Below are 26,577 nucleotides of genomic sequence, written 5' to 3' on the forward strand. Positions count from 1 at the left end.
TTTGCTTACAATCGCAAAAGAAGTATCTTAGATGCTGCTATTTTTTTGCATCGTAATACAGCACTGAGTTTGGAAAAAGGTAAGGAATATGTTTTATGCGCATTTCTAGACCATACTTCTGCCTCTGTTTCGAGAACACAACTACCGAACAACTTTGGCACCATCAACACTGACAACCAAGTGTCTTATCTCTCCGAAAGAAAACAGCGTACCGTGCATAGAGGAAAGTGTTCAACGTTTCTACTAATTCACGGTGCGCCACAAGTTGTCTTTTTCCCTTTTATTTTCTCATTTTTTCTTTTTCATGATCTGCCATTTCTTATAGAACATACTTTGTTACGTATGCTAATGATCTCATTCGATCTACTCCGATTCCTGCCTCTTCACATACCCCTTGAAATGAATGGGTTCTTGTCTCTTATTGACCGATGGTCTGTTTTTAATGGTCTTACACTTGAATACTTCAAATGTCAAACTGTTAACTTTAGCCCGGGACAAGGGCAGTACTCGAATACCCTTTCGGAATCCCATTAAGTTTGTACTATTAGAGATTCTGTAATAAAAACAGTGTCAGAGGTTATTTATCTTGGCGTAAGTTTTTACTGTGATCTATCTTGAGCTTCTCATGTTTTATTGATATCGAAGAAAGTTTTCCGTTTGACCTATTTCATAAAGAGGCCACATACTTTTGGCATTACTCGACATTTACTTTTACGATTTGTAAATCCTTGCATATTATCTATCATACTTTACTGTTCGAAATCACTACTTTCCAGGCTTTTCAGAAAAGATTTTGCTGTGTTGCGGAGTGCTGAAGAGAGTTAGCAGGGCATGTGGCTCCTGGGAGGTGTTATGTTATGTGATAATAACCATCTATTTCATTTATTTTTTTCTCCTTGTGTATTTTCAGGTAGAACGAGACGCCAATACATCAAATATCACGGATGTAAGCAAAGGTATAAAAGCTCTAAAATACCGTATCTACCAAATATACTATGAGACGAACAGGTTGTAAAACCTGTCCTGGTCAATAGCTTGTATTCTTAAACATGTTTCCAATTAAAAAGTTGTATAGATTCTTATTGTATTAAAAAACTTTTACATTCAACTCCAGACAGTTTATTTACTAATTTCATGTATATATGTATGCACCTATTGACTTTTTGTTCTCAGAACAAAATATTTCAATAAGTTTAAGAAACTTATTGAAAAACTTTGTGCTGGGAAGTACATATAGTACGAAACATAATATTGAATAAAACCATAAATAACAGCGATGATAATAATGATTTCACAATGCTATACGCTTAAGTGATGGAGATACTCTGATTTAACTGGAATTTCTCCTTATTAGACACATGGATAAGAAAATTTAATGAATTGGAGCAAAACGTGTGTAGGGATTATTTTTCCTAATATATGACGAACACTTTCATTACAAATGAAAAGTAACAAATACTACATTGATCAAGGGCTTGGGGTGTTTTACTTTAAGCATCAAGTACATCTCTTGACATAAAGTGATAACACAAGTGGAATTATGGGGAATAAAGATTGGAGATAGTTGGATGAACAAGCGGAATAGATACACTTGGTCCTAGATTTCCTGTCTGAAGTGTGCACAGAAATGTAGGACAATGAACTAACTCTCAGGTTGCAGAAATTGGTTGCTGAAGATTTTATGTAAGGTGATTTAAAACTATATTTTTGCAGTGACAAATAAATAGCCTATCGCGAGATAAACGTTGAAGATATTTTGTTTAGCTCTTACTTCATCTTTTTTTCTCTTCGACAAACTTCTGTGTTATTTATAATTTCTGTGCTAGAGTTTCGTAATTAATGATGACGTGACACGTTCAATAAGTACAAGTTTCATGAACTTGGTTTTGAGCCACACCACTTGTATGCAGAGGGTAGTAATGTTACCCAACTACCCGTACTAAAGTGACACTGGGTTCGAATCAGTGACCTGTAGGTTGAAAGCCGATTGCTTTAACCACTAAGCTGTCAGATTAGGAATTATAACAACAACTGACTTGGGCATCCTCCAATCAATACCACAATTTCCAAGTGTAAAATATCACTTTGAAGGACCTCTTTCGAATCTTTAAAAATTCACTTGAACAACTGTGCAAGACGCAGTTAACGTCTTAACAAATCCAAGGAAATAGGCAATGCTTAGAATGTTACAGGCAGAGATCTTAACTGCAGGTTTTTTTAATCATTTGTAAAAATAGGTGTATGCAAGGCAGTTAATTGTTAAGATATGGATCTAATGGATAAGAATAACGTTTTGTAGACCCTTTAGAAAAAAACAATTGCTAAAGTAAAAAACATAAAGACTCTTTTGGGTATCTCAGTTAAATTTTGTCGACAAGAAAGAATAGTTTATTAGGTACTCCTGTTGTTTAGCTATTCTCCATCCCATTGGGCAGTTGATTGGAGGTCTGTATCTTACACTTGTTGGTAGAACATGCTGACGAAGACACTCGTGGAGAAAATACAGGTTTTCTCGAGTGGAAGCCTCCCTTTTGACGAAATTCTCCCATTTTCGAACAACGAGAAGCCTACTACGCTAGTATGATTTTGAGGTGGTGGAGATTTGCAGCTCAGATGGATGATTTTGATGGAGTTTTGTTCTCTGAGCTAGATGGTTCGGTCGTGGAGCTTTTATCATTATTATGGACGGCATCATCAGAACAAACTTCAGGTAGAAGACTTCTATCTGAAGTTTGTCATTGTTGAGCAACAATTGATCAGAAAAAAAAGACTCAATCAATAGAAAGAAAGATAATGATCATATTCAAGGTCACTCTTTTGGTGGCTTCATAAATATCCTTATCATAAATTAAACATAGAAAAGCAAAAGTAATTCATGCAGTAGGTAAATAGAAAATTATGTGAATAAATAAATCACAATACTTGTCTGACATTGAATCGATTTTGAATAAGCTACATGAATTAACAGATACGTAGTTTAGAAAAAAGGTGGATGTTGTTTAATAAACAACCAAACAAACGAGAATCATAATACATATTAAATTGATAGAAAGGCAGTACTAACTACAGTGCCATAAACTAAAATAGTTGGCAAGTAAAAAACTTCTTGCTAATTGAAGTTCCATTAAGACATGGGATCCTCTTGCAGAAGTTTGAAACTTGATTCTTCAATAAATTGTTGAAGTTCAAACATAACGACAGCAGCCATTCTGAAATCTCGTTCGGAAAGTAAGAAGTTTAGGCTAGCAAGAGTCATAATAATTTGGTCTGAATCGGAAAACAAACTCGAAATTCTTTTATGTACATGTTTTATATCATCTTGATAGATCGAAGAGCAGGTAAGCACTCAACATTTGTCATGATTAAAGAAACATTGTATCTTTGGTGTAACAACAGTTTACAGCAACAAAAACACATAGATTAGACCTTGATATATTCTATTCCATTGAAAAAAGTCTGAACAAGGTTGACTACCCAGTTGTAAACTAAACAGGATAATAATTTTTGGTAGAATGGTTTCATGAATACATTTCATATTTTGAGGAAGTTGTCATCACACATATATATTAGCAAGTAAACCTATATGAATAAGACTAGACAGACATTTGGTTCCAGTCTAGAAATTCTTAAAAATGACGTTTGTTTGTTACGAAAATTACCAACAAATAATACAGAAAGTCCGTATAAAATCCCCTTAATAGCAATTGTTCTATTGGGAAGCTGTGAACTATGCAGTCAAGATAGTTATGAGAAAGACAGATGCGCATCAACGATACAACGCGAAGTGGGGGATGTTTCAATGAATCTTGACTTAGTAGTTGGATGACATCGTGATCGTCGCAAACTCTAGAGGTCTTGAGTCTGACTGGGTCAGTTAGGATGAGGGTACAATGCTTAAGAGTAATATACTAAGATTATACAAGGAAATATAGAGTCTGGCATAGAGACTTTTTCACACAAGTCGCTATATCATATTAACACAAATACATGAAATTAGCAAGATGAGTAAAAAAAGAGATCAAAATAATGTAGCTGCTATCATAAAAAGACTAAACCTTGGGAATATGTTCACTTGGTGTTGTATACTTGTATCTTCCTATTGTTATTTAGGACTACAATTGATCAGTCTCTTGTTGGCATATGTGCATCCTATGCGGACTGCCTCGATATTGCCTGAAGTCACTATGGGAAGATAAAAGTATATAACACCAAGTGAATATAACTTCACCCCATTGCACAAGCAAGTGGCTATCAGGACTCAGTAGGTGAGTGGATAACGCGATTGCGTTTGAAGCGAACGGCACTGGGTTCGAGTCCCAGAGTGAACATCAACTCTGAGATGCAGGTACATCCGGCTGACGAGTCCCAAGTAGGACGAAACACGCGTCGTGGATTTCACTGCTATCCACTATCCATCTTTGCTTGGGAACATGGTTTCCAAAGACAGTGAAAAAGTATACATGAAGGGATATTGAAATTCAAGATATGGAGGAAAATAGATAGTGAATACATCTGCATCACTGCAAACAATTCTGAACCATGTCACCTTAAGTCTTCAGATGTTGGTTTCGGTTATCACCCAGACCACAACTAGGTACTCTGCATTGCTCAGACTAACAGTTAATGACTCACTGAACTGATGCTATGTTTTGGTTTGTCGCCGCTTTTTTCTAACCCACTCTTACACTAGAAAACATCACTGTTTAGGTAAGTGATGTCCTGACCATCTTAATCAACGAAGATTCATAACATAATTAACCGGTTTTCCAACATTCTCTAAGACCTTATTCCTAATCGCAACATTGCCTACTCGGTTTTTTCACAAAAAGCAAGCTATGCTTCGAAGACACTTATAATCGGAAATCTAGTCCTCTATTATCGAAAACTATGTTTCACAGCCATAAAGTAATACAGAGTAAACTCCTGTGCAGTATACAAGCCCTATGGTTGGATTTCGCCTATCCCATAGGTGATGAAGTTGAAAAAGGCTGATTGGGCTTTCTGAATCCGTGCCGAGATTTTGCCGGATACTAGACCATCAGCGGATGGTGAGACTTCTAAAGTATGTGAAGTGGTCAACTCACTCAACCATTCCACTCCTTATCATTGGTTTAAGCATTGACGCAGATCAAGTCTGAAGGATATAAAGGGGAAGAAACGCATCCCCAATATGCAAAAGGTTGTATTTTATCATTATCTTTACCAAATAGGACCATCCTATGTGTCCATCCTAAGTTTATGAACAAACCTTTTGGTAGGAAACTAACTCCTGAAAAGTTAGATGAGGAGAGTGTTTTTTCTAAGAAGATATCTATGGAAAATTTAAACAAAACGGGGGGGACTGCCGAACATTATTTGAGGTTGACAGTTCTCCATAATCTTTGATTTGACCAGTGGATTAGTTTGTAAAGAGCCTGAAGACGACTGATGTGCTTCAATGACAAACACTGCCACAAAATATTTCGGTCTATGGAATCAAATGCTGTCTTAAGATCAAGAAATATAACCATTGTCAGGCATCTGTAAATATACCCATATTCTAAAACCTGATGAAGAGTGAATATTTTGTCTGCACATCCATGTCCAGGTCTGAGACCAGCCTGGTTTTCGTAGGTTTGCTCTTTATGAAGCCTAGTTAAGCATCTGATGATTATGGAGACTAGCGTTTTTAACACTACATTAGTCAAACTGATTCCTCTGTGATCATCAAAGGATAATTTTTGTTCTTACAAACTGGAACGATCAGGGATCGATACGAGTTAGATGAGATTATGTTTAGCTCCCAATATTCAGATAATATCTCAGTCAACTTAACTGCCAAATCTGGACCACCATCCTAAATGATCTCCGGGTTAATCTATTAGAACCAGATGTTCTCCCTCGCTTTAGATTAGCTGTAGCGTTTTTTTAACCTAGAACGAAACTACTACTTAGTCCCTCCTTACTCTGAATGGTTCTTTAGCATACGCCAGTTCGTTGTGAGGGCGAACATAGTCAGTAACAAATTAGCAATGATTTCACAAAATTGGAGGAAATATATTATGATAAAATGCATACTCAATATGTCAGCCAACAAAATTTGAGCACTTAATAAACACGCATACCGATATAATATCAAAGGGCAAAGCCAATTACAAATACCAACTAGAGTTTAGCATGTATTTATTAAGCTGACGACGTTAGAGAAACAGAATCAAATTATGCGGAACAATACAACAGAAGTGTTTGGTTTTTGACTTACAGGTACAGTGGATGATACAAGAGTACCACTAAGGGGAACAACCCGATTTGTACGGAACAAATCTGCAATGATACGTTCAGCTTCTTCAGTTTTTCCGGCACCAACAAGATATCTTGGAGACTCAGGCAGAAACTAATATTTGAAAATATTACGAAGGAGAATTTTAAAGTAATTTAGCGAATGGGATAACCTGAGGTAATGATTCAACACAAATAAGAGTTTACAAGCACATGTAACTATAGAGCACTGATATTTAGAAAATCAGGTTATTTCGAGGTAGGAATAAAAAAATATAATCAACCATGCGAGTGTCAATTACATTGATAATATATTTTTTGCACACGATAATGTATTAATCATTATTCAATAATACCACTGAAGTGTATGATATAAATTTACGGAATACAGTACAAAACTATGTGTAGATTAATAGAGAGATTAGTTAACTTATGTATAGATCATTCAAAGTTTTACAAGGACGGGTTGGTAGTATTAGGTAAGGAGTTAATTTAAAGGAAAAATTCCATCAAGATGAGAAAATCAGTTGGAGAACCAATGGAAAACTATCTTATATCAGTTTGGGTGATGTCACTAGTTAGCTAATGAAATGAGATTACTTTAAATGTCGTTATGTTATCATTAACCAAATGAATGTGAAAAGAACTATTGTGATTTTACATAATTTCTTTATTTATTATGGAAGTTACTTACTGTTTAGTAGTAGTGACCGTTTTGCAGTTTTGTGAAGATGTTTGCCTTGCATAATGCAAATTCCGATAAGGACTTAGATGAATTTACGAATAATTATTGAGTTCTGGGCAAGTTACTATAAGAATGATTAGGTTCTGAAAGTCGTTCAGGTTTACTACGATGAAAATATGCATCGACTGTTTGTCAGTTCCCCAGTGATCTTTCACAATGAATATTGTTTCCAATTCTGTTCGAATCTCTAATAAATTAAGGAGTTGAACATCTACGTTGCAATATTAAGCAAATTCAACATCTAAGATTATTCATCTATCACAACTTGTACTGAAAAAAAGAATGCTAACTGGCTACTACACTTTTTGTTGGAGATTCGTAGGACTAAACTGGTCAATCTCTGTTAGTTTTCGACTAACTGACTAGATATTTTAATAATGTTTGTACTTGTATCTTGTTTATGACTCAGTAGTTAGTGAAAATCAGGATGTTTCGAAACTAATACCCATCGCTTCACTCACTAGGGTATTATTCTCCAGTTCAGTGAACCACCAGAGCTGCTGTTGGTTCAACAGGTAAGCTTTCATTAGAGCCTAAAATTTAGCATTATTGATTAATCCCTCAGATATTAACAGAGACTGACCTATTCAATTCCAAAGATGAACAGCAGGAAATTCAAAGTTTTAACAAAAAGAATCACTACAACCTAGATAACTTCAAGGAGAAATAACCAGTCACATGATTGTCACAATACGAGTTTAATGAATGTTAATTATTTAATAAAGTCTGAAATAAATATATCTCAAATTTAGATAAAATGGTATCTTACCCTCAATAAAAATAAGAAAATCAATAGTGGTAAGGCTGAAACAAATACCAGCCATCGCCAGCCAAATCTTGGTAGAATAAGGTATGCCAAACCGACTTCAAATGTGCTTCCAAAAGCCCAGAATATCTAGACGTTAATATGTCGAGAAAAAACCACAATATATAAGGAGTCTAGGGGGGCAAAGTATAACCTCCCAATGAAATTAATTGGATAAATGCAAGTCGAAACTACTGTATGATAATTTTCTTAGTAATATAACCGGTCAAAATAGGAAGGAAACAAAAAATAGTAGTGATGGATCAATAAAATGCTTGTTTATTAGGAGCAACTGATTCTAATTGATGCAGCACATTAATGATATGGATAAAAAAATGTGTTCGCTGGATCACTGTAGAGTGATTATATTTTGTATGGGATTGTGGAATATCAGATTAAGAAAGTCAATAACGAAGATTAATTACCTATGAAGATACGTGAGTTCAACAGATGCAGAATCTATATAAAAGTAGAGCAAGCAATAATGAAGAAAATAATATCTTTCCATGATTTTCAAAAACAATATATGATTACTTAGTCAATAGTTTAAGTAAACATATTAAGGAAGCTCGAAAAAAGTTAGCTTCAGTAACTGTAAACACAATAGAGGGGTGATATACAAACCTTCAAAGACAATTTGCTAATTACTGATAAATACTGATAAAATAAGTGAATACTCTGAATGATTTATTAGTATAATTACGGCAGCTAGATGATGATTGGCAGATGAAAAGAGAGCAAGGCAGGTAAATAGAAAAATCGTAGTATATCTAATCAACGGAAATATAGTGGGGAAAAGTATGTCATCTTTCGTATTTATACTACGGATGATTTCAACTCATTGTCTAACAAGAAATTAAACTCAGAAAGAAGCTGATAATGCATACGAACTGATACTGTTGAACACTTGCAGTAGTATAAAACGGTGTCGCTTGATAAATGTAGAACAGTAACAAAACATTTTTTTGTATTTCATCTGAAATATAAGATTGATGGTAAGGAAAACTGTTAGAAGTTAACTGGAGACAAACAATTAAGTAATGTGTTATATTACTAAGCAAGACAAAGATATATAAGAAATGAATAAAGAAACTGTTTTATAGAAATAATAAGACCACATTTGACGAACTTATCAACCATTAGTTTATACTAAGACAATGAAACCCGTGGTCACAAATAATTGGAATAAACTATTTGATTGTTTCTTTTTATCTTCTTACTTCATAGAGGAACTTGAAGACGAATAAATGGCATAACAACTTACATTGAAAGCTAACAGAACTTTGGCCCGATGCTTAACGGTCAGAAATTCGGAGAATAACGTGAAGCTAAAAATGGGATGAACAGAAATAGGGAATTAACAAACTGACATAGAAGTGACTTTATAATCAAAAACTACGGGACTTAAAGCCGTATTGTAATGAGAGAGATTCACGTGTTCAAACTATTAAGTCAATGCTCTCGACCAAAACAGTGGTAATATGAATACCGGTATGATCGATGTCTTCATTCAACTCTAATCATCACCCCTATTGTACACGAACACAATCTGCCTAAAGCGTTGGCATACCATTGATCACAATAAAAAAACTTCAGTGGTAGTTATTAATAGTAAATAATCATCATACTTATACAAACTATCCTGAATGCGGGTCGCAGTTACAACTGTCATGGGATATTTATTTTATTTTAATAGAGTGGTCGATAAAATGTGTCTAGAAACCCTAGTAAGATGACCATAACGTTGACATTATCAATAAGAGTAATGATAAAAATGTTATAACTCTAGAAAATTGATATGATTAACACAGGTAAAACTGAAATAAAGTGTGAAAAGAACAATTTTCATTTGGTAGATAAGATAATTGGTATTTAGAACAAAGAATGACTGACCACTAATGAAGTTCTTCATAGATAAGTGACATATATACCATTAAGAACCAAGTCTACTATAACTAAATTAACCTAAAACATAGGTTGAGTAAATTAATGTCATTGTGATAAACCACATTTTACTTCGTTGGTGAACAGAAATTAGTAAGTCTAATTAACGTACCAGATGCGAAGTACATCTACAACTTACAAGATATTTTTGGTTGCTTTAGCAAAGCATTGCAGCTAATGACCTTACTGATAAGTTATTCACACTACAATTAGGATTAATATAAAAATAAGTAAATTATGCACATGCTGAATTCATTTAACTTGAACTTCATCCGGGTATTTAGTCGGTTAAAATTCCACTCCCCTAAATCAAGTATTTTCCAAAGACAATAAAGTCATTTTATATTTTGCAAAGTACTGATATTCATCTGGCAAAAATGACTTGGATAATAAAGTTGTTACTGAACAATGATCTGCTTTAGTTTCAGCTAAAAACAGCATTGATACATTATCAAGTGTAGATCAAAGAGCTTCCGAATTTTCTACGAGTTCGGAACGCAGTCTAAACATTTGTAATTGAAGTTACTTAAGCGTTTTGTGTTAACTCGTATTTTTTTAACTGTCAGAAGGTAGAGAGTATATACGTTAAGTACAATTGAACATTCGTTAAACACAAAAGAATGATCGCGTAATCATCGGTAGTTGGAAATTTAAGAAATTCATTTAAGCAAACTAACCTGCTATTTCCACCACCAATAGCGAATCCAACCAGAAGTCGTAATATTATAACCCAAATATAAGTGGGGGCACAACTTGTGATGATACCGAAGTAAGTTATCATTGATAAAACAATCAATAAAGTCTGTTTAAGAAAATAAAGTTCTTAGTTATATAAATTATTATGACCGATACTAGTTATGCAAAGTGAAGTAGTAGCACAACACTGAACATAAGAGTGAAAACGATGCCAATAAACTCCAACCAAACTTTTACGAAGCCCCAAAGACTTTTCGACTAGCACTCAATTACTGAGAAGACAAAAGAAAGTAAGATGCTTATTTTCTACTCCAGCTGTACGGAAAAATGAGTGAGTATTCATAGAATTCTTTGATGTTCTTGGAGATCAGCTGTTTAGAATGGGAGCTTCGTGGACCATAACTCAACGGTACGGGTGCGATTTATGAAAACTTAACGTTTTGACTGATTTAGGTCAGATTTCTAGCGAATAATGCATTTTTCAACATAAGTAGAATGAATAGATGGACGGTGATGCCGTACAATTTACATGAGGGTGAACAATGTTGAATGGGGGACGATAGCTCTTAAGCTAGCTCTTTTTAAACATAGGACGAGATCTATCGGACAATAGTCCAAAGTTAGGAAGTTCCGAACTTTTTCGTTTTCCATAGTACTACATAGTAGTTCTACTATTTTGTTAAAACTATGCGCCCTTAAAAAGTTGAATACAAAACTGAAAGAGTTGACTAACAACAGCTAGTTTTCCCCGGTATTAGCATGAATTTCAGTCAATGAACCTCATTCTTGAACAAACAACTTCCCAAAAACTAACAACTTCAAGATACTGTCTTAATAAAAGTATATCAGGTATTAGAATATACGAATGGAGAGTACCAATGAGGAATGAAAACACCAAGTCCATGTAATAATAAGACTAATGTCAGTCATTTATATAATTAAATATTGTCTTTACGTCTGAAATATGATATAGGTACACTGGATCTTTAAATCAATAAACATCTGGTGTCGATACATAAACAAATAATACTTTTAATATTTAATTAGTAAGTTGCTTTTCTAACTCCGCCTGTAGCTCTTCTAGAGCTACTGCCGGTCCCAAGCCCATAAAAAGGAGGGTTGGACACGGGGTTAGCGATCCCATCCCGTAGAAAAACTAACTCGCTAAAACTACGCTAACCAGAAAAAATAATTCAAACCATTTAAACTCTGCCCTCCAAGTTGAAGGAAGAATTATGACGCCTCATGATGAAAGCCGAGACTCTTCGGAAGTCAAGAGGCCGATGCCCCTTCTAACAACCAGAGCAACAAATTTTATACGTACATGGAACGTCCGGACAATGTGGGATACCGTGAAGACCAGTCAAATAGCAATGGAAATGAGGAGATACAAATTGGCAGTACTTGGAATCAGCGCAACTCATTGGACACAAGCTAGACAGCAAAGGCTAAATACAGGAGAGATGCTACTGTACTCTGGTCACGAAGAGGAAAATGCTTCACACACTCAGGGAGTTGCTCTGATGCTGTCCAAACAAGCACGAATAGCACTTATAGAATTGGAATCTCATGGATTCAGAATTATCAATGCATCATTGAAAACAAAGAAGGAGGGGATCACAATGAATGTTATCCAATGTTATGCACCCATCAATGATAGCAAAGACGACGATAAAGATCAGTCCTATGAGAGGCTGCAATCATAGCTAAGTGCTCAAGAAAGGACCTCACCATCCTAATAAGGGACCTAAATGCTAAAGTCGGAGTGGACAACATAGGATATGAAAATATAATTGGACGACATGGACTAGGAAAGAGAAATGAAAATGGGGAGAGATTTTCAAACCTATGTGCATTCAAAAAACTATAGGTGGCACAATATTTCCACACAAACGCATACACAAAGCTACATGGATCTCACCGGACCATACCACAGAGAACCAAATAGATCAGATTTGTTTCAACAAAATAATCAGAAGGACAATGGAAGATGTGAGAACCAGGAGTGGAGCTGATATAGCTTCAGATCACTACCTGGCTGTGACTGCCAAGATGAAACTGAAGCTAAAGAAACACTATACAACTGGACAAACAGCACTACAAAGGTTCAACACAACCTTCCTTCGAAATACTGACAATCTCTAAAAATTCAGGATAACTCTCAACAACAGGTTCCAAGCTTCACAGGATCTACTGAAAGAACAAGAAACTACGATGGAGGACAATTGGGAAGGGATCAAACAAGCACTAACTTCGACGTGTCAGGACGTTCTGGGTCGCAAGAAGCATCATCATAAGGAATGGATCTCTATGGGAACCCTGAACAGGATTCAACAAAGGAAGAACAAGAAGACAGCAATTAACAACAGTCGAACACGAGCAGAGAAAGTCAAGGCGCAAGCAGAGTACGCAGAAGCAAACAAGGAAGTGAAGAAGAGCATTAAAGCCGACAAGCAGAAGTACATGGGAGAACTAGCAACGACGGCAGAGAAAGCTGCAAGGGAAGGGAATAGGAAACAACTATATGATACAACGAAGAAACTAGCAGGGAGATATAGTAAACTAGAGAGACCAGTCAAGGACAAAGAACGGAAGACAATCACGGAGATTCAAGAACAGAGAAAAAGATGGATAGAATACTTCGAGGGACTGCTGAATAGGCCAGCTCCATTGAATCCACCGGACATCGAAGCAGCACACACTGACCTTCCTATATCTGTCAATCCACCAACGACCGAGGAAATTGAGATGGCCACCAGATAAATCAAGAGCGGGAAAGCGGCAGGACCTGACAATATACCAGCTGAAGCACTGAAATCAGACACTGAAGTAACTGCAAACATGCTTCACATTCTGTTCAAGAAGATTTGGAGGAAGAAGTGTCAACGGACTGGAAAGAAGGATACCTCATCAAGATACCAAAGAAAGATCTGAGTAAATGTGAGAACTACAGAGGCATCATACTGCTGTCAGTACCAGGAATAGTTTTCAACAGAGTGTTGCTGAACTGGATGAAAGAGGCAGTAGACGCCCAACTTAGAGATCAACAGGCTGGATTCCGCAAGGATCGGTCGTGCACAGACCAAATTGCGACGCTATGGATCATCGTTGAACAATCAATTGAGTGGAACTCGTCACTATACATCAACTTCATTGACTATGAGGTGTTTGACAGTGTGAACAGGAGAACATTATGGAAACGTTTTCGACACTATGGAGTTCCTGAGAAGATTGTTAACATTATTCGGACGGACTACACTGCAAAGTCGTGCATGGAGGACAGCTGACAGATGCATTTCCAGTAAGGACCGGAGTCAAACAAGGCTGTCTACTCTCCCCCTTTCTGTCACTTCTGATGATTGACTGGATTATGAAGACTTCGACATCTGAGGGGAAGCACGGAATACAATGAGCATCTCAGAACCAATTAGAAGATTTGGACTTCGCAGATGACCTAGCTCTCCTCTCTCATACACACGAACAAATGCAGATGAAGACAGCAAATGTAGCAGCAGCCTCTGCATCAATAGGCCTCAACATTCACAAAGGAAAAAGCAAGATTCTTAAATACAATACGGAGAACACCAACCCAATCACACTTGATGGCGAAACTCTGGAAGAGGTGGAAACATTCACGTACCTGGGAAGCATCGTTGATAAACAAGGGGGATCTGATGCAGACGTAAAGGCGAGGATTGACAAAGCAAGGACAGCATTCCTACAATTGAAGAACATATGGAACTCCAAACAACTCTCAACTAATTTCAAAGTGAGAATCTTCAATACGAACGTCAAGACAGTCCTACTGTACGGAGGTGAAACGTGGAGAACTACTACAACCATTGTCAAGAAGGTACAATTATTTATAAATAGTCGTCTTCGCAAAAAACTCAACATTCACTGGCCGGATACCATCAGCAAGTCTTCTGTGGGAGAGGACAAACCAGCTTCCAGCTGAAGAGGGAATTGGGAAAAAACGTTGGAAGTGAATCGGACATACATTGCGGAAATCACCGAACTGCATCACGAGGCAATCCCTAGCTTGGAATCCGGAAGGGAAGCGGAAAAGAGGAAGATCAAAGGACACATTACACCGAGAAATAGAAGCAGACATGAAAAGGATGAATAACAAACGGAAAGAACTGGAAATGATTACCCAGGACAGGGTTGGATGGAGAATGCTGGTGGGCGGCCTATGCTCTTCCATGAGGGGTAAGAGGCGTAAGTTTCTTTTCTAAATACTGCTAAAAATCACAAGAAGACTTTAACAAGAGGATGAAAACAAATCCTGGGCGTGAAGATTCCCACAACTAATATACTGAGTTTTCGTCAGAATAATAATCGTGATATTAATAATAATAATAATAACAATAATAATAATAATAATAGATTTATGAAAAAATTGTTAGCAGATTCAACTATCTGGATATTAAGTTGAGAATTTAAATAATTTCTACATCATGAAAGCTTACCGGCCAACGACCAAATCTATCTGCGATAAAACCCCACAAAGGAGCCCCAAATAAAAACCCGGCAAAAACAACCTACAACATATCAAAGATCAAAGCAATTAAATTTCACCCAACTGTCCCAATTTCTTTTATCATATTGAAGGTACTCTAATCACCGAACACAAAAATATAAACATTTTGATCAAAAAAGTACCTGGTATTCTTTCGAAACTTAGCACATTGAAAATCCGTAATTTTGGTTAACATTCACAGGCTGTGATTCTAACCGTACGAATATGATATACATGGATAACTAGAGATCAACATAAATGTTCGCCAGGCTAGTTGCAGATATAGTGTTGTTACAGTAACCTGATGAGATAAGTGGGACTGAGACAAATTTAACCGAAAAGTTGATTAGTTATAAAAAATAGGACCACTAAAAGAGTAACACTGTTGATAAATTACATGTTTTATTCGAATTAAATTGCACCAAACAATACAAAAAACGAGAACTAGCTCGTAATCTCACAACAGATCCAGTTAATAAATGATATTATTGTCTGAGTCGCTTAAAAAGGATTATGACAAACAATTATAAAGCAAGCGGTATATAATTCCCATTTAAACATTAAAACAAAAACACGAAGTTTAGTGAAGGGATTTCTTTTCAACGAATGTGTTCACATTTCCTCACGGAATTAGTACTTTAACAAAACATTTTCATATATATACGATTGTGCAGCTTGATAATAATAATAAGGCAAGCCACAAATACAGTACGAAAAGAAAAGTATAAACTTAATGTTAAGAATATATAAAGATAATCAGATACACTAGACAGAGATCGGGAAAATTGCCAATGAAGCTGCAGATGAGCCCGTAAACAAAATATATACGAAATATTATTTGGTGGTTGAGTAGGGTATTTTACTTCATCATCAACTCAACAACTTGCAGATTCAAGGTCAAGTCGAATTTCTCATCTCGTGTACTGTCGAAGCTTGAGAACTAGACATTCTAGTTGCTAAAGTTTACAGACTGAAGGGTGATTACGCTATCCTGTAACCACATAAAATCCAGAGGCTGAGGCAAATCTGCCTTTAATATGCAAACAGTCACTGTTATTTCAATATGATTGAATGACTGTACATAGCTGTCTTTTTAATTTTTCCATGTAAGGAGAGCTAACAAAATATGCTACTGATGATTATTTTTCTAGGGTGTTTGAATGGTCTACTTGTGGGAGAATTTTGAATCCACACTTAGTCAAGTGCAATGTGTTTGCATCAAAATCCTTCTTATCTGTTGTTAATACATCTTAAATTGATTTTAGGTGTCTTAAAACTACGAATTCAGTTCCTACTTGAGTAGGTTAGCAATCGGATGTCAATCATTGTCTCGATCTTGGTAAGTAATTCGCTAGCAAACAGCATTCTAGAAGTGAATACTGATATGTGCGAATAAGTGCATCACTCGTAAATCAACTGCACACATATATATGAACATATTTTCATAAGACTTAATGATAGGTACAATTTTAAGTACAATCCATCTGTACACTATTATTAAGCTGAAGCTATCTGAAAAATATTCGCAAAAATGTCCAGACTCTTGATACGTCAATTACTAGGACGATTTCCATTTTAAAACAGTAAAAATCCTTACTGTCTCGCTAGTTGTAAATAACAAGTTTTGCATGCTTAATTTGATTGTAACGATGATTACCAGAAAATTTTGATCAAAAGAACCGAGGCCGCTTGTTGACCTAACGTGAGATACTGCTTTTCATACAAACACCCATCATTACTAAAGCCTTTTTTAGTAATGAGTAAATGGGATATACAGTTAAAAAAATCTTTAACCTTTGTTTCCCTATTTGCTATTTTATTACTTAATGGTACGACTGTTGAGGAATTCTCTGTTAGGCAAACTGTTTTCTTGGAAGAAAGCTGCTACGAGCAGGAACTTAGACGAATCTTACAATTTTCAAACACTCGCTTCTGTCATTTGGAAGAAGACATCCTGGTATTTCCATTTTTTATCCTATTGAATCAGAATCAGTAAAGGTTAGTTTTGGCTAAAATAAATGTCCAGTAACACTGAAGAAGCGATCATAGGACAAAACCGTAGCTGGTTTGGGTTTTTTTGAAGCCTACCAATGTACAGAGAACTTGAGAAAGCGAATAAGCTTGTAAATTTTCTCTGAAATTTTTAAACAGGTAACTCGTACTTACTGTAGTTATGGCAGCGACTTGCCCTGATGACAGAAGCCAATAACATCGTAATGCTGGACCAAGTACTGAAAGCAGTAGCATTTCCATTGCATCTGCAGCCTACGAGTAGAAGTTTGATACGTTTAGTAAGGTTTGTTAGCAGAATTAACAATAAAAATAAAGTTAAGTAAACCATAAACCCTAATTATTCATATATGTCAAGCTATTCGGCATTTAGTGAGAAGGAGCACATTACTTAGTTTGTTCAAGCAAAGTGACAACAGTGACTGAAGATTTCAAGAATAATTTTACAGATATATTTTATCAGTCCGAAATGTTGAGGCGTGAGGACGTTATTTACAGCTATAGTAAATTATTTTTCTGCACTTATGGTGATACACAACGAAATAGTACCAGGATGGTACATAATGTGATTTTCTTAATGCAATACAAAAATTAAAAAGTTTATGCAACTAATCATAAAATTAGTAAACAGAAATTAACAGAACCTTGCACAGTTTTGTCCTACAGGTTATCAAAAGACAAAGAGTCTAAAAAGGCATTTACACAACTTAATGGTTCAAGGGTTTGACACATTCGTAGTTTGCACGCTCATGCATTTGGGACTAAGAAAAACAAAGAACCGAGTTTGTATTTTTCTCATTTCCGGACTTTTCTGGAACTCCCGTTGATATTGGACCGACAGACTTCAAGTTTGATGACGAAATGTATGCTTTCCATGCACATTTTTTATTCGCCTTTGTTTCTTTGGCAATTTACTAATATCCTGGTTAACATTTTAAACTGTCTTCAACGATGTACAAAAACAGGGTATGCTGTGGTTGAAAAGTCACGTTAAACAGTTCACTATGAATAATAAACTCATTTTACCTGAAATCGGATATTCCTTATTTTGATTTCTTAAGTGCTGTATTTATAAACATGGAAGTATATTTCAAAATGGAAAATACATTTTCCTCAACATTTCTTCTTTTTAGAAAGGCAATACCAAAGATTTATATCACAAATATTTTTTAATACACCGAAATAACTATGCAGGGTAGAAACCATGAGCTTTAATGCTAGATACAACGAAGATGCTTACCGATATGGCTCCACATAAAACGAAAAGCTTCAATTGAAACCTTCCAAAACCAGCTGACTCCACAGCATCTTCAACTGTATATGTAGGGTTCGGCTTTTTTTCTGTATCTAACCCGTTTCTACTGGAATTAGACTTATCCAAATCTTCTGAGTCTATTCGCGTAGATCCAACTACTTCATTTGAATTCAGTTTGTTTCCAGATTTATCAGGAAAGAGGGACTGATATACAGGAGGCGAAGACTGATAGTCCTAAGAGGGTTTATACAATTATAACGCCCTTAACAAACCATTATATATTAACTTGAATTGCGATAAAAGTTGCAGGTGTTTTGTTGGGAAGTTAGGTCAACTGTTTGGTCATATTTACAATATCAGAAGCATATCTGAAGTAACGAAACAAAGTACTCATTTTTAAAACATCGAGGTGGAAGATCTGTTAAGACGAATAATAATAGAGCTCATATCAATTACAAGAAAACCGTCACCATAAAAACATAGATTCAATAAACATAGGTAAACAATGAACCTGGAAATTGTGAATAATATGGAACACAGGACAGATAAAACTAAACAAATGAATGATATTAACTCCAGTCTTGATGTTCAAGATACAAGAGATGGGCATCAATTGAGTCATTAATATACATATCTTTTCGGAAAAAACTTAATGCTCAGATTATTATTAGGTCACAGTATGCCAGGAAAATGTTTAGTACCAGTTATGTCAGTTTTTCCAATGACCAAGCCAACCGACCCGTGAAAAAAACCATCCACAATACTATCTTGTTGTGCTGCAAGGCGATATGCAGAACAGCACTGCACAATTAATCCTAATGTGTGAACTCAAGTCTAGAACATCTTATGCCGAGATAACCTAGAGGCAACGGTGACGTCACGTTGAGGTTACATACCATTGCAGAATTCTGCAACGTACTGACAAGATTATGTGTCATCGATTTTTTAGTATACGAGATATGACTCTTTTATGACTAAAAAACTACCATTAGATGGAGTCAGATGCATTTTGCTCTTTCAAAACTATAGATTACCAGGAATAAGAATCTCTAGAAAAGAAGAAAATTTGGAGTACTCTATATTTTTATTTTACTAATAGGGAAATAATTGGAAAGACAAATCTTGATTACCACATAAGGAAATTTACGATGCGAGTACGAAAAAGACAAAACACGATTTGGTTGGACGCCTTTACCTCTTCCCGCCTTGATGCTATGATACAATGTAATTTGACAGTGCTTACAAAACGTTTTATTTCGAATTAGAAATTCATATATTTGTAACGAGCTGGTACACATAACTCAGCTTATCATACCCTATCTTGCTATGGTTATAAAACGATTCGAAGGGTTTTGAATCGTCCAGATAGGTTACTCTAAACACTCGATTATCCTATTCTTAACGTGGCGATTACTGGTCAGAGGATGATTTGCTTACACGATGATAGGTGAGGATTTCACATAAAAATGAGTTTAGTAGGTATTGTATCGCATCACCTCAGAACTACTTTGGTTGGTCATATGAAATTTCGAAAACGAAAAATAAACCATTATTAAATATGGAAGAAGGAAGAAAGAGATGATTTGCAGATGCCACAGATATTTATATTGTCACGACGATTTTGTCTGTAACACCAATATAATTAAAGTATACCATCCGAGTCAAATCAGAAATGTTGTCGCCGTGTTGAGAAGCGTTCAGTGGTTAATCAATCCTCAAAATTTATACTTCTGCATGTTTTTACTGGAAATCAGTACCTGAAGGCTCCCGGTCACCCATCCACACCAGACCACGAATAGGTACGCCGTGCTACACATTCCTTGCAACTGTTAGCCAGGTTAGACCAAACATTTCTCAACATATCGACACTCTTTCAAATATATCTTCCAACACACTCATTCCTGACTTTTGATTTGCCTGAGTTGGCATACCTCCGATATAAAGGTGTTATGTGTAAAGGAGTTGTCAAACAATAAATTGTGACTCTGTTCCCTGCTGAAACAATATGCATCATTTCTTAAGTTTTATCTTTACATATAGTGATTTTGTTCTAATATTTTCGTATAGTTTTCCTGCCCATTTGTATATTTCATGTTCATTATGATGGGACAGATATCTAAGCTATCGAAGATTAAAACTCTTTTGCCTCCCACTCTCCAACTCATGCCATTCTGACCCGACACGATCGAAGCCTGGTTCTGCTACTCAGAAGCTGACTTCCACGAGTAAGGCATAACAGACCAACATGCACAACTCTTCGCAGTGGTGGAGGCATTACCTCGAGGTGTCGACAGATACGTCACACCTTGTATATTTACCAGTGGTGTTTTGGAACTACAACACTTTGAAGAAGACCATTCATAAACCTGAAGACCTGACCGACCAACAAGGGTTAGACTAACTCTTCCACAACATCGAGCTCAACAACAGAAAAGTCGCTGCGAAAGCGAGTGTTCATTGGTCAACGAACATTTGATGATGGTCTGTTTATACAGCCGTTGTTATCTGAGCTCCCCGCCAACAGGAACAGATGGTTCTTGTTTCATTCCAAAATGACGCTGTATACGAACTGTTTGCATTTGTCGATCAGACTCTGGAGATTACCAGAACCTCCAGAGTCGAGGTTAATTTATGTCAAAGAAATGCCTCAAGCAATACACAACGACTTCATATACCTCTGTTGTAGATCATTCCGAGTCGCTGTTAAGCACATTTTCGACCCATACTATTAACGGATACTCTACTAATACCTCAAACTGTACCAAACGCTATCTTTATTACTTCATGCAACGGACAATTTCGCACACTACATAACGACTACAGGACCACCACCCTGGCTAGCTTCAGAAAAGCTGAGGGTAGCCAAAAACGAATTTGACATCATAATAGACTTAGGAATCATTCTGCCACCAATCAGTTCACGGGCATCCTCTTTGCACGTGGCCCGTAAAAGTGATAGCAATGATTGGTGTGGGACTAGTGACTGCAGACGACTTAATACGAAAACAACTCTCTATCGTTACCCTTTGCTGCACATTGACGACTTGGCAGCTACCTCAAAAGGTAGAACTGCTTTCTCCAAAAATCGGTTACCCCTTTCGGAGTCTACAAAGTTTTGCGCACATTTTCCGCCCTAAGAACTTCTGCGCAAAATTTCCAGAAATCCATTGACGGCTTCTTCTGAGGTCTCGAATTCATACACGCTTATGTAGATGACTCCTTGGTCACATGCCCAGACATAGAATCTTTTCCCCCAGCATCCAGACCATGTTTTCAAACGACTGCGAAATCACAGCATTACTGTGGACGTTTAGGAATGTCAGTTTCGGAACTGATTCCGTATACTTTTTCGGACACAGTATTGATGATCAAGGCATCCGCCCTCTGCAAAGCAAAATTCAGCCATTTGGGATTACCGAGGACCTACCATAGTTTAGCATTTACGTACTTTCAACGGCCTAGTGAATTTATATTAACGGTTAATACGAGATTACACGGTCATTATAAGACCCTTAACATACCAACTTCATGGAAATGAGAAAATCTTCAATTTGGATGAAACTACCAAGGAATTTTTTCCATAATTAAGGAAATATCACAAAAGCAACTATGCCAGCACATCAGAACATCAAAGCACCCAAGTTTATCGCTTTAAACTCATCCGACTCGTCAATCAGAGGAATTTTCGTGCCTGTAGGTATCCCTCATTCTCTCGATAGAATAAACCAGACTAATAGCGTTTAAGTCCTTATTTGGCTTGAGGATACGACGGATATTCTAGTTTTGCAACTAGCAACCAGTAGTATCTTCTATAATCGTTCGTTCCCAGTCGAATAGAAACCAGAAGTCAGACGAGGAGAGGTAGGAAAGATATATTTGATACGTTACCAATATATCGAGGAACCTTTACTATAAGCTGGCTAATGAACGTAGGAGCTGTGTCCCACGCCGAGTTGCAACGTGATCTGGTACGGATGCATGACCGAAAGCCTTCAGTTAAACAAGTCCACTTAAACAACATGGTCAGCATCCAATGTCGAACACTTAATGAGCTATTGATTTTGGGGAATTATTTACAGCTACAGATCACTCCCCCCTAGTGAGGTAGTGATGCCCCTAAGACGTGACCAGCCAGAAGTTTAAACCCAACGAGTTTGTCGTTGGTAAACACTCTTCTGATAGCTTGCTTCGTTTAGCAGCGTCTGGTCGTCTTCCCTTAAACTAAGGGACCAAAATGTACAACGTAGCAATAAAGAAATAAAGTACAATGTAAATTTCGATTCCTTGCGAAACTTCTTCGTTCTTTTCCAGCCGTCCTGGAAAAGAGGAAAAATAAGACGTGTGAGTGCATGTCGAAAATACACTCGTACTTGCGTAAGGACACAAGATGAGCGGAAAAAAACCAATACACTTACTAACAGCGTAAAAGCGATCGGAAAAAATGGGTTTTTTTGTTTTTTTTATATATAAAAAAATATATATACGCTCAAAAAAAATAATAATGTTTTGTTTTTTATATAAATAAACAAAATGAGCATATTAAAAAAATTTTTTATAATAAACTATGAAAGGGTAATTCAAGATAAAGCTTATGTCCTACGTGCAATATTCGTTAAGATGTTCTGGAAATCTTACTCGTCTTCCAGAACGCGTTGTTTTAGGTTTATCTATCGACGTTGACGAAGTATCAAGTTGTGTGTCGGCTGTCGTGTAGGGTACTACGAGTGTAGTAGCTGTGTCGTTTGCTTGTACCGAAGGAAAATCGACGTAGCTAGGGTTTCCTTCTAAGTACGCTGCTTTGAGTTGATCGATACTGATGCTATCGTTCGTACCGTTCTTGTCGACTACATAGTACTTAGGTTCGCGTTGAAGAACTTTGAAGGGTCCTTCGTATGCTGATTCAAGGGGTCGTCGATGTGAGTCTCGACGAACGAAGACGTGTGTACTATGTCGTAATTCGGGTTGAACGAAAACATCAGTTGATTGAGGTCGAGTGTGAGCAGGTTTAACTGAACGCATAGCGTTTGAAAGCCTACTCGTGTCGGCGTTTAGATCCATGTTCAATGAAGAAGCTGAAGGATCCACGAATTCTCCTGGGAGTCGGAGTGTCGTTCCGTAAACGAGTTGAGATGCCCTGTATCCAATGTCAGCTTTCACTGCATTGCGGATACCTAGCAAGACGAGTGGAAGAGCGTCTGTCCACTGTGAAACGTTTGAAGCTGATAATGAAGCTTTTAGTTGTCAATGAAAACGTTCTACCAACTCGTTTGCTTGTGGGTGGTAGGCGGTCGTTCGGAAGCGCGTGATTCCTAAAAGTGAGGTCAAACAACGGAAAAGTCCAGATTCGAACTGGCGTCCGCGGTCTGTAGTGATGGTTGAAGGGTAGCCGAAATTTGCTACCCATCGTTCGACGAAAGCGCGGGCCACGGTTTCAGCAGTAATGTCCTTAATCAGTACTGCTTCTGGCCATCGAGTAAAACGGTCTACGCATGTTAAGAGATATGAGTATCCGTTCGAGTCGGGTAAGGGTCCTACCAAATCTAGATGGACGTGGTCGAAACGAGCGTCAGGGGTCTTGAAAGAGCCTAAGGGACATTTGTTGTGTCTTATGACCTTAGATTTCTGACAGCTTACACAGGAGCGTGCCAACTCCCTCACGTCTTTATTCATGCCAGGCCAACAAAACCGTTCGGCTATAAGTTTGACTGTTGCACGAGCACCTGGATGAGAAATATTGTGCAACGTATTGAAGACGTTGCGTCGATAGTGTTTTGGTACTATTGGACGATCCCTACTTGTAGATGTGTCACATAGTAAGGTTTCCTTACCTGTTTCCATCTGCTTAATACGTAGTTTGAGTTGTCGAGGATAACTCATGCTGAAGATCAATGTCTTCTTTTTGAAGCTGAGCGAGTTTAAGAAGGTCGATTCCCTGGAAACTGTTCAAGGAACTTATTCGGGACAAGGCGTCTGCGACTACATTGTTAGCTCCAGAAATGTGTTGTATGTCTGAAGTAAACTGCGAAATGTAGTCGAGTTGTCGAGACTCTCGCGGTGAGTACTTGTCTGAAGATGAACCTAAAGAGAAGGTAAGAGGTTTGTGATCGGTAAAAAACGTGAATTCTCTTCCTTCGATGGAATGTTGGAAATGCCGTACAGCACAATACATAGCTAGGAGTTCCCTACCGAACGTGCTGTACCTAGATTCCGCGTCTAACGACCGTCTGGAGAAAAATCCTAAAGGTTGCCACGAGTTGTTAACCCATTGTTGTAAGACTGCTCCGATTGCTGAGTCGGATGCGTCTACGGCGATACTAATGGGCGCTTGAGTGTCCTGATGAGCAAGCAGGGTTGCTTTAGCGATGTGTTCCTTAACTGTGGAGAATGCTTTACGGGCTGTGTCGTCTAAACTAATTGATTTCGCATTTCCACGAAGTTGATCGGTTAACGGTTTCATAAGAGATGCGCATTTGGGTATGAACCGTCTATAGAAACTTACAAGTCCGTTAAAAGTTCGTAAGTACTTGATCGTGGTCGGTTCTGGGTAATCCAGAATGGCCGCCACTTTGCTCCTAAGGGGTCGGATGCCTTGGGCATCAATAGTGTGTCCTAAGAAGTCTAAGGAGTTGGATCCGATTTGGCATTTCTGAATGTTGGCAGTAATGCCATGCCTTTGGAGTCGATCTAAAACAATGTCCGGATGCTTGAGATGCGATTCTCTGTCCGAACTTGCTATAAGACAGTCATCAACATACGTATGTACGAAGTTGAGGCCTCGAAAGACGTCGTCTATAAACCTTTGGAAGGTTTGAGCTGCATTTCTTAAACCAAAAGGCATTCGTAAGAATTCATAAAGACCGAAAGGAGTGATGATGGCGGTTTTAGGAATGTCGTCAGGTGCCATCGGTATTTGGTTATAGGCCTTAACTAAGTCGATTTTTGAAAAGACAGTTGTACCTTTCAAGGTAGCTGTCAAATCGTTAATTTGAGGCAGCGGGTAACGATCGGGAATGGTTTTGGCATTCAGACGCCGATAATCACCAGTTGGCCGCCAATCGTTGCTGTCCTTTTTAGGGACCATGTGTAATGGGGATGACCATGGACTATTCGATGGTCTAATTATACCTAAGTCTATCATATGGTCAAATTCGTTTTTGGCTAACCTAAGCTTTTCGGGGGCGAGTCGACGGGCTTTCGAAAATACAGGTGGTCCTGTAGTCGAGATGTGATGTGTAACATTGATGGTTACACCAGGCAATTTCGATTGTGATTGGTATATCCCGGGGTATTTGTCGAGTACTGATTGGTACGAGGGGTCTATGGTGTGCTTAATCGTGACTGGGGATAACCTGCAACCAGAACAAGGAGTTACGCAAACAGATAACTTAGTGTTTCCATCTATTAACCTTCGTGAGCGTGTGTCGATGAGTAGATTGTGGTGTTGTAACAGGTCTATACCAATGATTGGCATGGAGACATCTGCAACCACGAAAATCCAGTGTATGGGTTTGCGTAAACCCACGTTAAGGTAGACGTACCTTTTACTGTAAGTAGCGACCGGCTTTCCGTTCGCTGCCTGTAAACTTAAAACAGACTCGCGAAGTCTGTCGTCGGGATTTGCTGGAAGAACGCTAACTTCTGCGCCAGTGTCGACGAGGTAGCGAACTTTCGTGGTCACATCTGTGACATATAAGAGGCGGCTGTGTTCGCCGGCTACGGTTGCCGTTAACGCGTGCCGGCTGGGAAGTTTCCCGAACTGTTTTTCGTGTCACTCGATTTTGAGGTAGGATAATTTCAGGGTTTCCTGCAATTTCTGGAAGACTTACCGTACTGGTTATGATACCAGCACCAGTCGGGATTGTCTGTCTCTCGTGGTCGAGAGCCAGATCTCTTACGTGAAACGCTCCTACATGAGGATTTTGACCGACTACGGTCATTACGAACTCTAAGATATCTTGTAAGCGTGTGACATAGTTCGGCCATGTCAGTCGAGGTCGATTGGGGTTTTTCTTTGACTGAAAAAACCTCGGCCTTAGAAGATTTAGTGATTTCTAAGATTTGGTCGTCAGATGCAGCCAGCTCGTCTATGGTGTTGTTTTGAAACGAAACAAGCACTGCCTGCACCTGATGAGGAAGGTTAGACAGGGAAAGTTGTCTGAATAGGCCATCATCGAAGGTTCGTTGGTCGATAACCTCTCTCATTCTTAGCAACATGTCTGTCGCAGAACCCTGTTGCAAGTCGATGTTATGGAAGAGTTGGTCTAACCGTTGTCGGTCGGTTAGGTCTCCACGTTTTAGAATCGAACATTTGAGAGTTTCGTAAGGTTCGGGAACATCACTAG

At 37.6% G+C, this 26,577-nt stretch overlaps 1 protein-coding gene across 1 annotated transcript in view; it reads right to left on the minus strand.

Moving 5' to 3' along the window:
- The window catches only part of Smp_171870 (putative sugar transporter), a gene marked incomplete at its 5' end in the record, with an annotated part of 38,648 nt that overhangs the window by 8,296 nt on the left and 3,775 nt on the right, over nt 1-26,577 (minus strand). The window contains 7 exons of the mRNA XM_018788754.1: nt 6,242-6,373; nt 7,773-7,898; nt 9,073-9,136; nt 10,430-10,554; nt 14,921-14,992; nt 17,137-17,235; nt 18,221-18,469. Coding sequence (XP_018654265.1) covers nt 6,242-6,373; nt 7,773-7,898; nt 9,073-9,136; nt 10,430-10,554; nt 14,921-14,992; nt 17,137-17,235; nt 18,221-18,469 — 867 coding nt within the window. The remainder of the gene's footprint in view (nt 1-6,241; nt 6,374-7,772; nt 7,899-9,072; nt 9,137-10,429; nt 10,555-14,920; nt 14,993-17,136; nt 17,236-18,220; nt 18,470-26,577) is intronic.

Source organism: Schistosoma mansoni, chromosome W, assembly GCF_000237925.1.
Source record: "Schistosoma mansoni strain Puerto Rico chromosome W, complete genome".
Classification (NCBI taxonomy): Eukaryota; Metazoa; Platyhelminthes; class Trematoda; order Strigeidida; family Schistosomatidae; genus Schistosoma; species Schistosoma mansoni.